Consider the following 15,576-nt stretch of genomic DNA (forward strand, 5'->3'; position numbering starts at 1 on the left):
TCGAAACTGCCACCAGGTATTTTTAACCATTGTTGATGAAGAATTCTACGCTGGGTCAGCTCCCACTTCCTCTAAGAGCTGTGCTAAATGGACCAGTCAGGAAAACCAGAAAGGTTAGCAAGCACCAGAGAGGTCCCCGCCAGCTCTTTGCAGATGCACGGCTAGCCGCAAAACCCAGGCACATTTAGAGACAGGAGACCAACGACAGAGAAGAACAAGCCCATTTCTGGGTGGAAAATGTTAACCCCAGAGCTTCGGAAGGCCTGCCTCCTAAGTGATGGGAAAAGAGAAGCACAGTCAATTTCCAAGTATCCGGATGACACTGCCCCTCGGGGCAGTGAGAGGTGAAGCTGACGCAAACTTCAGCAATGTCCCCCCAGGCTGTGGGAGCGCGCGAGAAAGCAGAGGAGGTCGGAGATGGGCACGTACAGAAAACCGCATGGGGGGCAGGGGACCTCAGCTCTTAGAGAACAGGGGATCTGTGCCCTCCATTCTAACTGGTTTGGAGGGGTCACCGCAGAGGGCCTATGGGACACACTGGCCCTGCGTGCTGCCCGACACCTCCAAAAGGCCAACGCGCCCCCCGGAATTACGAGACAACACCGCCAACCCTCACCCAAGCCAACACGCATCTGCTCCCGGAATAGCTTGTGCGGCTCTGGCGGCTGAATTTCAAGAGCCCTGACAGCTGCAAACAGTCCAGACAAGGGCGGCTAAAATGATCAGGGCACGGAGGCGCGTCTATATGAGGAAAGCCTAAAAGAATTAAGACCATTCTGTCTGGAGGGACAAAGGCTTGGGCCCCGAGGCAACACAATCAGCGTCGATGAAATGACCAAAGGTGAGGCCGGGTCAAACCCAGTCAGTGAGGAGGAGGCGGTGCCCTTCCGTCCCCAGCGGGAGCCTGACGGGAGGCACGTTCAGGACAAATAAAATCGGAAAGTACTTTGCACAACGAGAGTCCATTGCCCACGGGAAGTTAGAAAGGCCAAACATATAAATAGGTTCTAGAGAGTTTAGCTATAGTCTTGGATGACAGCTCCATAATAATTATGAAATGTAACTTAAGGAGATGTCTCATCTTTTAAGCTGGTGACAGGGAGACAAACCCCTGGCACGGAGAGGCTCGGGGCTGTGTTATTTGGTATGTTTAGCTTTCTCAAGCCTGGGAGCCCAGGAGCAGATCCTTAGGGTGGGAGACAAAGGAGACAGTGGGTTCTCTGATCACCTCAGACCCCGGGGCTAGTTCTCCTCTAAGAAAAGTCGGGTCAGAAAAGCAGGGTGAGGAAAAGGCGCAGAGTGTCAAAGGCAAAGATGGGGTCGGGGGAGAGAAAGGGTGCCCACGGCAGGGAGGGGATGAACACAGTGTTGTGGGCGTGGGCTGGGTGGGCTCTGTATGTCAAGGACACTGGTTCCCTGGGCAGCTTGGTTATGCACCGGGACCACTTGGAGGTCTGAGGCCATTGTGATTCCCCTCTGAGACAGGCCCTAGAATGGTCCCCCAACAAATCCATAAACCCGTGTATGTGAGCAGGAGAGAGCGGGAGAGTGGGGCAGAGGGGGAGCCTGAGATTGAGACTGATTGATGACAAGGATGCCCACCTGGGTATTCTGCGTGGGGATCTGGAGGACCAGGGCCAGCGTGTTGTGGTCAAAGTTCTCATCCAGGGCCAGCAGGGCCCCATGCACGCCGCTCTCCTGCAGGTTTCCTGCGTAATCCCGCAGCCCAATGGACTGGACCCAGTGAACCACCTGGTCGTTGGTCCAGACAAGCACATCTGGAGGGCAGAACAAGAAAAGAGGCAGGAAGAGGCAAGAGGTTTGGCCACGCCCCCTCCGGGGACAGAAACGGGGCTCCCTGGAACCAGAGCGCCAGTCTACCCTGCTTTCTGTCTTCGGTCTGTCTTCCCTGGCACCTGGGCTCCTAGAGAACAAGCCCCACTTCCCTCCATCCCTGCCAGCCGATAGGACCCAAGGCCAGGCCGTCAGGCTCCCAGCTTTCTCCCCAGAGCCCTTGCCTGGGCCCTCTCCTGCCCCCAGGCTGGAACGGTCCTCTTATTTTTCCACCTTTGAAGGGTCTTCTAAGACTTGTCTCTCTTTCCTGCCCAATGCCACCCAGATCACCAAGTTCCATGAGCACTTTCCCATACCAGTCTCTAGCGCTAGTAATCCTAGGGGATTCACTGCATTTGTCCAGTCGGTGGCCATCGTTGGGGGGGGGCGGTTACAGCTGACTGGGCAGGGACTGTTTCTTCTCCACCAGATGGCAACATCCTTTGGGCATGGACTATGTCTGCCTCATCACACAGACTGGGGCTGAGTCTTCCCTCTTGGGTTTGGAGCTTCCCTGAGGCACAGAATGCCCCCTCTCCCCGCCACTCACCCAGGGCAGGGAACAGCAAGGTAGGAGCCTGCTCCCCCAAGGCTGCTCCATGCCTTTCAGAGGAGGCCCGCTGAGCTTGACCAGCTTACCCTTGATCTCGTGCTGGCTTTCCTCCCGTCTTTTCTCCAGCTCCTTGCGGTCATAATTCAGCCTCTTCAGACACATGATGCCGTACTGAAGACTGGTTCTGCAGGCACATAGCCCTCCCTGAGCCAGAGTCTCAGTGGGGCCACATTCCTGCCGCCTCTGCTCCACATCCACCACCAGCCATAGCATGTCCAGGCCCACGTCTTCCAGCTCAAAGAGCCTCCCAGCCTACTCACATTCCTCCTTCTCCCAGGGCTTACATGTGACCCAGCCCAAGCTACTTCCCCTCCTCTGCCCAACCCACGTCCTCCCTCTCAGCCAGGGTATGGGTCTGACAGATGGAAGGAAAGTTCTCTGAATGAAGCAACAGCCCCCCACTCTCTAGGCTCTGGAATGACCCTACAGATATCTGACCCATACAGTTAGGACCCTACAGAAAGATCCCTACAGATATTTCTTTGATACCCCATTTCACTCAGAGTCCTTACAATGACCTACGCATGCTACACGATTTGCCTTGTACACTGACATCTCTGTTCTTCCTCAAACACAGCCGGCACGCTACGCCTGCCTATGTGCCTCAGGGCCTTTGTACTAGCTGCTCCCTCTGCCTGGAACACTCAGTCCCCAATCTGTTGCATGGCTCACCCCCTGTCTCCTTTAAGTCTTTGCTCAAATACCATCTTCTCAATTCAATGGTCACCTTGTCCACCTGATTTAAAACTACAACATCACCATCACCACTGCAGCCCATACTCCCAACCCCCTTACCCTGGTCTAATTTTTTTCCTAGCACTTTTTGTCTGTTAACATAGTATATATATACAGTATAGATAGATTAATGGATGGATAGGTGGATGGATGGATAGATAGATAAGATAGATGATAGATAGATAGATAGATAGATAGATAGATAGATAGATAGATAGATAGATAGATAGATACTATCTACAGATAGATGATAGTTCCTTGTCTGTCTCTCCCAGTTAGAATGTAAACTCCATGAGGGCAACTCTGTTTTGTTCACTGATATATCTCAAACCCCTGGAATAGTGCCTGGCACATAACACCATAAATGCTTAATGAATGAAATGAAATGGTTCACAGAAAGTACTAAAAGTACTTAAACAGTACCAGGTGCAGAGTAAGCCTTCAATAAATAATCACAAGCCAGGCCAAGAACCACAGAACCTGCAGGTTAGAAGGGACCCCACAGGCCACCAGTCCAAGCCCCCATTTCACACAGGCGTCCCCTGTGTAGCATCCTTCTGAGCAGTGTGAGCACGTGTACCCAGCACCTCTGAGACAGGGAACTCACCACCTCTTGAGGCAGCTCATCCCACCTTTCATTAGAATGTTCTTCCTTCCCTTGAATACTGCTTTTCATTCAAGCCTCTCTGGGTTTTGTCATCTATCAGATGGAGGAATAGACGTTCTCAACTCTATTATTGAGGCATCGCCTTGTGAAATTAAATTATGCTGCCTACTCCCTCCTTCTCTCCCCTCAGCTCCACCCAGGCAGCCCTGCTTCCTAGAACAATCCCTCACAGCTCACAGACACCACTTCTAGGAACTCTTTTCTGGCCCAAGGCAACCAATCGTTGCTCAAGCCACTGGTTTATGCCTTGGTCCGCTGGAGGCGGCAGAAGCACACACACCTCCTGACCGGAAATGCCTTCTGTCTACTTTCAATCTCACTTGCTATCATTTTCTGTCCAAGTCCTAGCACTTTCAAAGCTGTTGCATTGCATGGAGAACATTTAAAGTCAGATCAACCTAGGTCTGAATGCAGCTGTGCCACTTCCCGCCCGGTGGCCCTCAGCACATGGAAATGAGGCCACCCCTCTCCTGCAGTGCTGCCATGGGCATCACAGGTGGTCGTGGTGGAAGGGCTCGGCCTCGCCCCTGGAGCATCCAGGCACCCGGCAATGGGACCACTATCAGGAGAACGCTGCCGATGATGGTGTGTGCCGGTTCTCCTATCAAAACAGCCGGTTCTCTAGGAAAGCTGCTCAAGAGAACACGATGCTCCAAGGAAAAGAGCTCAGAAATCGATGTCAAGAAAGAAGGATGTTGGCCCCAGTCTGTGTCACCTGGTGACACTCCTGGTCTCTGTCGGGCTTGTTTTCCTCACACAAAGGAGGGTTTTTAAATATGTTTTGCCATAAAAATTATGATAATTTTTAAAGACTTAAGAGCATGCTTATGAAATGTTAAGGGGAATAAAAACAGGTATATAGGTAGTTGAGGTAAGGAACAGGGAAATGCTTTAGAAACCCTGAAGTACTCCAGACTTAGAGCTGAATCTGGAACCACGTGTGCAGGCTGAGACTCTCCTGGGGCCTTTGCAGAGGGTCACCAGGAGGACCTCCAGAATGCTGGGTGGGGCCGGGCTGACTGATCCCCTGGCCGACCAGGCACATCCCAGCTCGGCAGGGGAGTAGCCCTTCTCTCCCCAGCCCTATCAATCACTGAGGAGGGGACAGGTGCAGCCAGGCCTGGCAGCCTCTGGGACAGAGACAAAAGATTCCCTTTCGGCCCTGGGAAGGGGTGGGGGAGTGCCGAGGGAGGCCACAGTAGGGAGTTCTAGCGTCACGGGCTCTGCGGTGTGGTGGCAAGGGGGCTAGACTTGGCTACCATCCCTGATGCTCCTTCCCATGCCTCAGTTTCCTCCCCCATAAAACGGGGAAGCTAGCTAGATCCCTTCCAAATTGAACCTTCCGTGGTTGATGAGTCAGAGAGACCAAGAGACGTCCACAGAGCCCCAAGAGAACCTTGAAAAGCCACACGCTCCCAGCCCCAACATTCGTCGCATTATCCTCTCATTCTCCTCGGTCTGAACACCAGCTGTGCCACTTTCCAGCGGAGTGGCACTCAGAATACGCGAGGTGGGGTCATACCTCTCCTGCAGGGCGGCTGTGGGCATTAGAGGTAAAAGACAAAGAACCTGGCTCAAAGAGCGAGGTTCCTGTGTGATTTGAAGCTAGACGTTAAACAGCCTTCCTAGCGACTGTCAACCCCTGGAATGACCACCCACCTTGCTCCCCTGCGCAAGTGCCCCTGCGCTCAAGCAGGTAGCACAGTGAGTGAAGCAGGATCTGGGGACTGCGCCTACCTGTGGCAGGAGGGCGGCCACCACCAGCTCCAGCTGGCTGTCTCCATGCTAGAATGTGTCAACAGAGCTTCCAGTTTTTTAAGAGAAGCCAGACATCCAGAATTTTGTGTAAAATTTCCTAGTGTTTAAATGCTGGCAACTAAATTCATAATCTTTAAAATACCGTGTCAGCCAAACAAAACACAATTGTGGGGCCAAATTCTGCCCACGGGCTGCCAGTCATGGAGACCTCCGCTGCAGACACTTGCGAACAGAAGACCTTTTCAGCAAAGGGGAGGAGAGACTTGGATGGCATCCCGTATACCAAAGGGCGTGGGTTCAAAGCTGAGAGGCTCAGATCTGGGATGCAGGCAGGACTAGGGCCCAGAAAGACCTTTCCTCTCAACTTAGAAGGAATTAGAGCCCGAAACAGGACACTGGTTTCAGTTTGAGGCTTCCCAGGGTGAACAGAGAAACTTCAGCAAGCCCAAAGACAAAGAAATGAAATGCAGACCTAGGAGGGAAATCTCCAAGAATGTGAAGCTAAGGAAGAATGACTTGCTATGTCTTAAGGGCTGGAGGTGAGAGGACCGAATCCTCCCTCACATTGCAGAATGAGACGAGGATCCGGCTTTCGCAAGCGGGAGACCCATTAGCGCCCAGACGGGCCACACAAGGAGCTGGAGGCCCCTGGATCCCTGCAGACAGACCCCCAGGGCTGGGGGAGGCCCGCGGCACGCTCTGGCCTTGCTCACCGGTGGAAGCTGTCCACCATCTTCAGGTGGACCCGCAGGTCCTTCTTGGTGAGGTGGTCCAGCATGCGGGCGTCCACCAGGCACTCCATGAAGTAGCTGCGGTACTGGGGGAGCCCCAGGCTGGGGAGCCATTCGTTCCCAATCCACTCGTGGTTCATGTCCCCATAGGCCAGGGTCTGGGGGGACAAGGCAGAGCGGCTATCGGGGAGGAAGGCAGTGCCAGCCGGCCACGGCCGGCATATCCCGTGGAGAGAAACCTCCCTCCATCCGCCGTGGCAGCTGATTTTCACTAAGAAGCTGGGAGTGGTAGGAGGTGGGGGTTTTAAATGGCACTTTTTAAGATCTCAGAATGATATGGTTCCACTCACAGATCAATTATCTACACTAATGAACAGAAGCAACTATCCAGGCAGCAGATAATACGAGGTCCTTCCTGTCGGCTCAGGAATGCATTTGTGGTGTCGTGTGGCCAAACTGCCTTCCTGGTTCTCCGCCGGCCTCTAGCCCACTGGGCCCAGGGGACAGGCCCCGTTACAGAGGACCGCAAAGTGGCCTCCCACATCTATCCAAGAGTTACATATGGACTAGAGAAGTCAGAAGCCACGGGTGAAGGCCTGCACCTGAAACACTCAGCACTCTGAGCTCTGGTGTCCAGTCCAGGAATTCCCCAGGCCCTCTGCTGCTTTCTCCAGCACCCTACACACACCCCCGGCTGCCCCCTGGCCGCCCCCTCCACCCACTCTCTTGCCACCTCCTGCCGACAAGGGGCTCCTGTCCACCTATCCTTAGAAAGACTGTAGGAACAGCACTCCTCCGTCACTCTGGCTCCTTACCCTACTTCCTTTTTTTTAGATTGAAACACTGATTTTATCTTTTAAAACGAAATCGTTATACATATAAAAATAAATGTAGCACAGGTTCGTTATTAAGCATAAAGAAGAAGTTAACATCGATGGACACCAGCCGCGCTATCCCACGGCTGTTGTCGCCCCCATGCTCGCCTTCCCCGTCCCATCCCCTGCTGCCCCTCTAGAGGTGACCACTATGCTGAGTATTCTATCATGCCCTTGTTGGAAAAAATGTTTTTACAGTTTTTACAATCACCAATGTGTATTTCTCTCAAAAAAAAATTTATTAAGTTTGCTTATTTTTGAGTTTTAGTATAAAATTCTATGAATCTTTTGGGCTTTGATTTTGCACTTGACATAATATTTCTAAATTTCGTCTATTTCCTCTGCTGAAGGTTTCACTGTGTAAGTATACTATGACTAATCTGTCCAGGACCCGGTTGGGTTTCCCTTGAAGTATCCACAGTGCTACTCCACTGTCCTTAGAACCACATGACATAGTGGTCGTGGGTGTGTTTGTGTGTTTCTTGCCTGTCTCTCCCCTAGAATATGAGTCCACTTCTGTATCCAGAGAGCCTAGAAAGGCCTGACACCTCGTAGCTGCTCAATAAATATTTGCCTACTAACTAAATGAGTAAAAAGGTCTTTGCCCAGCTCACCAGGGGTGCCCCCTGCAGGATGCGGTGAGGAAGAGGATTTGTACCCATCTCGGTCTCATTATTCCTGGGACGAGAGGGGAAGAGGCAGGTGTGCTGGGGACACAGCCCTCTAAGGCTCCCCATCGGCCATCCTGAGAAACCAGAACAAGTAGCTAGAGGGGAATGAGGAGGGAGGGGGCCTCAGCGGGAGGAGAAAACCTGTCCATGGCTTTCCGTGCGAAGAGGGGACATAAATAGACTGGGACTCAGGGAGTCCTGTTGGGCAGAGAGCCTGTTGGGAAAATACTGCCCTGAACTCCTGAGAGGTGGTTCTGGACAGAGAAGGGGGTCTTACCTGAGCCCAGCTGCCCTCCTCACTGTCCTAGCGGGAACGAGTGCAGCGTGTCAGGGGAAACAGGCAGAGTCAAGGAACCTGGAAGCGTCCACCCCAGGCCCCATCAAGCAGAGGGAGCAGACACCCCAGTGGCTGGAAGGGTGACTAAGGAGGGCTTGTTGGGATGGTCAAGAGAGAACACAAGGCTGGTGCGTCTGTCTGTGTTTGCGCTGAGGCGGGAGCAAATGTGTGTGTGGCAAAAACACACTCCCACACCTCGCAGACTTGGCTGGAAGCCCCACAAGGGCCAGGCTCTCCCATTCCCTGGTCCCCCACCAAGCATCAAGCACAAGGGCAAGGACTCTGTTGCCCAGACCAGGGCAAAGCACTCCCCATCCCCAAGGCCAGCTCTTCTCCACTGCAGCGCACCAGTGGCCCAGGGTGAGCTCGGGACCCCCTGAGACGGATCCCCCAGCACACACAAACTGTTCCCAATCCCACTCCTCTCCCACCAACCCACCACCCTGAGAACAGAACCCAACACACATCAGGGATACCAATCTCATATTAGACCGACTGCAACCCCCTCTGACTTCCCACCACCTTCCCCTCGTCCTCATGGGGGTCATCAGCCCCAACCCAGGCCCAAGGCCCAGGGCCAGACTCACTGTTTTAGTGGGTGTTGCCAGAGTTTCCATCTCTTCATGGGTGACCCAGACATTCCCGGAAGACTGTAGGCAGAGAGGAAACCTAGCAGGTCCTGCATGTGGGTCCCCAAGATTCCCTTGAAGCTGGGAACCCCAAGGACAAGGACAAACATTCCTTCCCCTGAGTTCTCCCACAGGCCCAGCCCGAGCCCCGCATCCTGTCTGGCTCTGAGCAACTCCCCGTATCACTGTAGCCGCGCTGCGTGGCACAATGCCCGGCACCTAGAAATGCTCAACAAACGTTTCCTGAATGAATACGAATGAATGGCACCGATCGTGGAAAATGGGTTGATCCCAATCAAAGAGATGGACAGCAGTGAATGATTTTACCCTGAGGCTCCATGGACTAGTCTGCACTCTGATGGAGAGGTTGGAGGACGAGGACAGAATTCACAAATGCCCTGCCTCTCTGCCTCCCTGAGTCCAGCAACAACACAGAACCCCTGGAAGCCCTGTCCTTGGAAACTCTGCCCAGAGATCTGCAATTGTTGGCAGAGTGGGTATAGGGAGATGGGGCCCACTGGTGGTATGTGAAGGCAGGGAACGAGGCTGCTGGGATCCTCCTGGAATCAGTGTCAGCCCCTCCTGGAGACCAGGTTGAGCCCTTTGAGGGACCAGAAGGGGCAGGAATCAATGTTACCATCTTCCCAAAGACCAACGGGAAACTTCGCAAATACTATTCCAGGACTTCCGAAAAACGTCCTGGGTGAGGGAGACGCCACTCACAGTCCTGGAGGTGGGTGGGGCGGAGGGGCTGGTCAGCGAAACCATCTCCTGGATGGCCAGCCGGAGCTTGAGCCGGTGCAGGGCGTTGCTGATGCCGATCTCACGCTGGATCTCCGTGTCCGACAGGGCCGACATGATGGCACCGCTCTTGACGTTGGCCCGGCAGGCTGCCACGTACCAGGCAGGCATCCCCACCCAGAGCTGCAGATACGGGCACAGGGGGTAAGTTCAGCCCCTTCCCCAAGATCTGGGCCCCGCTGCCAAGAGCTTGACAATATCAGGGAGCAAGGGCCAGGCCTCATCCATGGTCTCAAAAGAGCAAACACAGAGCAGAATTCAGAAATGTAGAGATGACAGTCACCAAATGCCTCTCTTGCCCATTTTACAGATGGAAAATCTAAGGTCCGAGAATGTGAGGGGATTTTCCCAACATCACATGAGTGACCAGCTCCTGGGGACAGCCTATAGAGGGAGTCAAATTGCCTGTGAAAGCCTATGGCTCGGTGATACTTAGTTCCCCTAACCCAAACCAAGCTACCCGTGAGGCATCAGCCGTAAGTGGCATCGGTTCTGCCCTCCACAGTAACTGGTACGTGCATTTGCTGGGGCTAAATGCTAGGCATGCCACATGTGTACTTGGCAGGGGAGAAACAAGCTGGGAAAGTTCTAGGGACACCACCCCTCTACCTACCCGAGGAGTCCTCGTCCCACACTGCACATCCTTCCCACCAGTCCCCTGAGTAGACTCCCTTTGCCTAGGCTTACCTCCAGCCAGGAGACCACAGTAGGGCCATCCCACTGGGCAAAGGGCGTTCCTTTTCTGCGGGCGTCTTCAAGCAGCTGGTGTCTTGCGGGAAGAGGAAGAACAGACTCACTAGTCTCCTTTTCTCCCAACCATGCTTACTCCTGGGGCCATGGGCTGTGCTAAGCGGGACTCCCACAACCCAACTCCCCACCACTGGACTGCTACCCCTGCTCCATGCCTGAAGCAGTATGATGCCAAGACATGGGGCAGGACTCTTCTCCATTCCCAGAGGGCAAGGGGCTCTGACTTTGTTTGCACATGGCCTGACCCATAGACATTTCAGTCTGCTCTGCCAGAGACCCACAGGTCCTGGGTCACCTTCCCACAGCCCCCCAGCCTCCTTCTCCCTTGGGTCATAGTAAAAACCACCTCCTAGTCCCTGCTGTGCCCAGGGGGACCAGGCCAACTCAGTTCAGAAAGGGCCTTGATCCGGCTCTGGCTGCCTGAGCTCAGTCCCATGGCACCTAGAAATGCTCAGTCCCATGGCAGGCCAAGGGAAGGACAATGGGTGAGGGGCTGGGTGCCATCCTGGCCTGTGGCTCTTACTTCTTCTTCAGCCGCCGGTCCTTCTCTGCTTGGGTCCCCAGCTTGGCAGGCACCATGGGCTCCTGCAGACCAAGCTCGGAGTCTATTAGCATAACTAGAAGGGAAGAGATGACATGTGAGCCAGGCCCTCTCCTTTTCCTCCCTTGGCCTAGGCCAGGATGGGGAGCAGACCCACAGGAGGCTCCCCAATGTTTAACAACCCAGGAGGCCTGATGGGGCCATCCATTATTCCTAGAGCCTCCGCTCGATGTCCCTACATCCAGGTGGCCCCACAGTGGCATCAAACAGGTCCCCTAGCCCAGAGAGTCTCCCCAGGGGAGCCTCAACCCTGGAGGCATTTTCCAGCCAGATGGACCGAGGCTGTCCTACCCCTTCAGCAGCAGAATCCTAGACAGAACATAGCTCTCCTCCAAACCAAGGTGCAAAGGAAACCTAGAGAGCCAGACGTGAGTGGGCTCCGGGCTCAGAGAGGATTATCCTGACCCGGCTGGGGGTCTGAAGATGGGCACACTGAGAGACGTGCCCCCTGGCCTCTTTTTCAGGGAGCACACTTGCACGAACCCCATGGGGGAACATTCCTAGCTCGGTCTTCTTCTATTAAGGATCTCCTGAAAAGGACGCCAGACGCCTACGGAGTTCATGGCAGGCGCCACATCTTAGAATTCATCAAGTTCCAGGCACGCCACACAGCGTGGCTGGCCGGAGGTGTGGGCGATCCAGAAGCCGAGGTGAGATGCTGTCTTAGGGTTAGGTGCCGCCGGGGTGCGGGGAGCGGAGAAAATCCTAAGACTTCCCACAGAATACCTCTTCCACAGATCAGACCTTCCCGGCGCCCTCCCAGCCCCATCTGTGTCAGCTCCTAAGGGCTGGGGACAGGGAGCTGTTCCTCATTCCCCACCCAGACGAGAGGTGCCTTTCCTCCTCCACCTCCTCCTCACTCAGCTAGCTAGCTTCTGATCCACACCTTCTCTGAGGTGGAGGGAGGTCTAATTATGCCTTTGGGTTCAAAGGTTCCTTTCTTCTCATCGATCAGGCCCTCCCCCTGCACGCAATTGTCAATGCTCCCGCTGCCTTGGGAGACTTCTCAAGGCCCTTCTGAGCGGGGCCCAGCCTAGGGTCCACAGCCACTCCTCCACTCCTCCCAGCCTCTCTCTCCCCCGCTCTGAATAGACTCGATTGTGTACAGAGCTCCTGCCCCCAGAACCTGCCTCTCCCAGACCCCCGGTCCCCTCACGCACAACTCTTCTTGGCTTGGCCACTTCCTACGCAGCCTTCCCGCTTCGGCCCAGCGGTTGCCTAGCAGAGGAAGCCACTGCTGGTGTCCCTACCACTCCACGGCTGAGTTCTGCGTTCCAGAAGCACCTGAAGCATACTGCTATCATCACACCATTCTGGAATCATCTCTTTATATATATATATATTTTTTTTTTTTTTCCTTTCCAGGAGACACCAAGCTCCTTGAGGGAATGGCCTATTGTTCCAACACCCAACGCTGAGCCTTGTATACAGTAGTTACTCAATAAATGTCTGTTGAACAAATGACTGGTAGATGAGGCAAAGAGGAGGAAGGGAGGGGAGGAAGGAAAGGAAAGCAGGAATAGGGGAGGGCGGAGGAAGACGGCTGACATTCATTGTGTACCTGGCAGGCGCCAAGCACGCACAAGAACTTTATATTAGCACAGAAGTGGTAATGCTACTCCTGCCCAAGCATTTCCGCGAATATCTATGAAGCCATCAATAGGCATTATGACATGTTGCGTCCTGGAGACCAGATGTACTAGAAATAAGTTCTAATCAAGAACCGATTCTCCTCAAGAAAGAACCCAGAGATTCCTCCTGAAGGTCCTGAGCACAGTACGTCAGAAAACCTTCAAACTGCAAGAAACCTCAGAGGTCCAACCTCTCGCTCCGTACAGGAATCCCTTCCACAGCATTCCAAGTACAGCCACCCACCTGCAGCCGGACGCTTCTAGTGGTGGGAGCCAGCGGCTCCTGGGGCAGCCCGTGGCCCTGTGAAACAGCTCTAACCCAAACCACCTGCCTCGCCTCTCCTCTCCGGAGCTGAAATCTGCCTGACTTGTGGCTTCCACCCACAGGCCCCCGGGAGGCAGGCGGAGAAGGCTGGATCCCAGGACTCCCTCCTGCCCTGGCCCCTCTGCTTGCACCCATTCGCTAGGACGTGGACAGACACCATGGCCCGTGGCTCCATCCCGGCTCAGCTGGATTAGCCGGCCCTTCTCCTTCTTCCCGAACAGGCGGCCGATGGATGACTTGATGCCCTTGCGCTTGGCGCCCTTGTGCAAGGAGTCCTGGCTGCTGTCGCTGCTGCTTGGGTTGCTGCCCGGATCCTCCAGAGCACTACAGGACAGCCACGAGGGGGTGGAATGAAAAGAAACATGGTTTCATTATAACAGGAGACCTGGAAGTGAGACCTCGGGAAGGACTTACGGTAAGTGGCAGAGGTGGGGCGGGGGGGGGGGGGGGGGGGTGGATTATGATCAGAGCAGGTGACCAAAGGAGACATGGGAATGTCCTTCCCTGACAGTGTTTCAGAGAGAAGCAAGATGTTTAGACACCTGGACAGGTGAGCCTCCGTCCCTCCAGAGGCAGGGAGGGATGAGATGACCTTGGGGGTAGAGGGACTCAAGGTGGGGCCCGTGCCACTTACCTTTTGCCTTCTTCCTGGCTCAGGGCTGGATGGCCAAGCTTCTCTAGCCGCAGCGTCCTGGGTGAGGAAGGAGGAGAAGTCTCACATTTTATGGTGGCTTTATCCTCTCGGTTCTCTTCCCGAGACACTGGCGACTGAACAGACAGTGAAGCCGTCAGGGGATAGAGGGAGAGATCTGGGGCCTGCCTACCCAGCCCAGTCGAGGCAGAGGAGCTTGGAGAAACGCAGTGGGAAGAATGGGGCCCTCTCTGAGCCCAGACTCAGACTCAAGGGCCCAGCCAGGGGAGAGAAGCCAAAAGGGAAGGGCCTGGGAGAATTCACCCATTAGTACCTGGGTCATCGGGCAGCACTCACCAGCAGTTTCCTCCTATGCTTTCTCAAGTCACTGGGCTGGAAGAGAGAGTGAAGGGTGAGCTCAGCATCACCCTCCGGATGCCCAGAAGTCCACCCCAAGTGGAGCCCGATGGTCTTAGGAGGAAAAGATAGGATTCAGTGCCTTACACAGGCCGACAGAGAATACCCCAGCAGAAAAAAGCTGGCCTGGAAAAATAATTCAGGGCCACCTCTGGAAGAGGGGGAGAGGTATGGGCAGGGGGTGAGTTTCTTAAGCATTCTGCACTTATCCAAGAGAGAGGGTTGAGGAAGACATGACGGGCCCATGCCAGAAGAACATGTTGGCGGCCTGACATGCTGGGGTCTGCACACATCATGGGAAGAGGATGCCGGGCCCAGCTGAGAAGGAGTGAGCCCTACCAAGCCTTCGCGGCAACCCTCGGCCAGCCCCCAAAGCAGAGCCCAGAGTTGACTAGGGTTGTTCATCAACTGTCCCAAGGCTCTCACCAGGGTCATGACCCCCATGCGGTCCAGGTCCTGGGCAGCACTGCGGGAGGTCAGCTTAGGCGTGGAGCGGCCGCTGAGCGGAGGGGATGCGCTAGCCAGGGACAGGGCAGTCAGAGAGGTGGGCATGGAGCCGCGTTTGCGCAGCTGGGTCAGGTTGAGGGCCTCCATGCTGCCGCTGGTCACTCGAGTCTCGATCTCCTCGGCACGCAGCTCCGTGGACTCCTTCTCCTCCTGGATCATCCTGGGAGGCGGGCAAAACCAGACGTTACGCTGGCCCCAGCGAGGCCCAGCAGGGGGCAGATGCCGGCACCGCACTTCCCACTCTGGGAGCCCAGGCAGCCGGCGATGCCCAGGGGAACGCCGCACTGTTTCTGGCATCGCTGGGACATGCAAGGCCTCGCGGACAGAGCTCGATCTTCCCACTGCAGCTCAGAAACATTTCTCTCTCTGTCTCGTTAGCTGACTTCACGTAACAAAACTCCCCAGCTCAACAAAGGAGGCGTTTAGTCAGTGGGCTACAAACCATCCTGGAAGGCAGAATTCTTGACCTACCACTGACTACGCGGGCCACCTGGAGTCAGACTCTTTGGCCTCAGCTTCCCACTAGACCCATGCGATGTCCAAGCCAGCCGTCCCCAAACCCAGGTCTTTAACTGACGCTGACCTCTGATGGAGTTTTCCCTGTTCCATGAAAAATGAGAAAACCCACGATAATCCTGTGGGGGAGGGGGGGCGTGTGTAGGCAGCCTCAGGCACACGCACGCACACGCATGTGTTGATGTGACAATGCCAACTGTCCGTTAGGAGCCGGACTTGTCTTTATTCAGAGTCTGTCTTTCCAACGTGGGGGGTGTTAAAATGCCCTTTCTTTTGCAGAATGGTTGTGATAGGGGACAGCAGTTACTTTTCATGGGTTCCTTTGCAGAATAAAAGTTGGCGGCCCTAGGTTACTATCCTTCTCTCGTGTGTGTGTGTTTTCTTTCTAACTGCTCTGTGAAATCCAAAAGTGTGGGAACCATGGAACCAGATGTCCCATATAGCCCTATAAGCTCTGAGCCCTCTGGCTCAGATTTTTCCTTGCCGCTGGTCACAAACATTCACAAACCTCCTACAAAGGCAGGGTAAAGTCCAGGTCTTGATCGCTT

At 54.6% G+C, this 15,576-nt stretch overlaps 1 protein-coding gene across 6 annotated transcripts in view; it reads right to left on the bottom strand.

Annotated features, from left to right (window-relative positions):
- Positions 1-15,576, bottom strand: part of PPFIA4 (PTPRF interacting protein alpha 4) — a 69,669-nt gene that overhangs the window by 27,733 nt on the left and 26,360 nt on the right. For 4 of the 6 annotated variants that reach the window (XM_032422205.1, XM_032422209.1, XM_032422207.1 and 1 more), the window contains 12 exons: positions 14,432-14,672; positions 13,946-13,981; positions 13,592-13,725; positions 13,115-13,281; positions 10,924-11,017; positions 10,338-10,419; positions 9,573-9,773; positions 8,808-8,870; positions 8,161-8,187; positions 6,320-6,495; positions 2,473-2,570; positions 1,603-1,778 (listed from right to left, as the gene is read on the bottom strand). In XM_032422205.1, coding sequence (XP_032278096.1) covers positions 1,603-1,778; positions 2,473-2,570; positions 6,320-6,495; positions 8,161-8,187; positions 8,808-8,870; positions 9,573-9,773; positions 10,338-10,419; positions 10,924-11,017; positions 13,115-13,281; positions 13,592-13,725; positions 13,946-13,981; positions 14,432-14,672 — 1,495 coding nt within the window. The remainder of the gene's footprint in view (positions 1-1,602; positions 1,779-2,472; positions 2,571-6,319; positions 6,496-8,160; positions 8,188-8,807; positions 8,871-9,572; positions 9,774-10,337; positions 10,420-10,923; positions 11,018-13,114; positions 13,282-13,591; positions 13,726-13,945; positions 13,982-14,431; positions 14,673-15,576) is intronic. The other 2 variants (XM_032422210.1, XM_032422208.1) reach the window with 1 other exon arrangement.

This window comes from Phoca vitulina, unplaced genomic scaffold (assembly GCF_004348235.1).
Source record: "Phoca vitulina isolate PV1807 unplaced genomic scaffold, GSC_HSeal_1.0 scaffold26, whole genome shotgun sequence".
Taxonomy (NCBI): domain Eukaryota; kingdom Metazoa; phylum Chordata; class Mammalia; order Carnivora; family Phocidae; genus Phoca; species Phoca vitulina.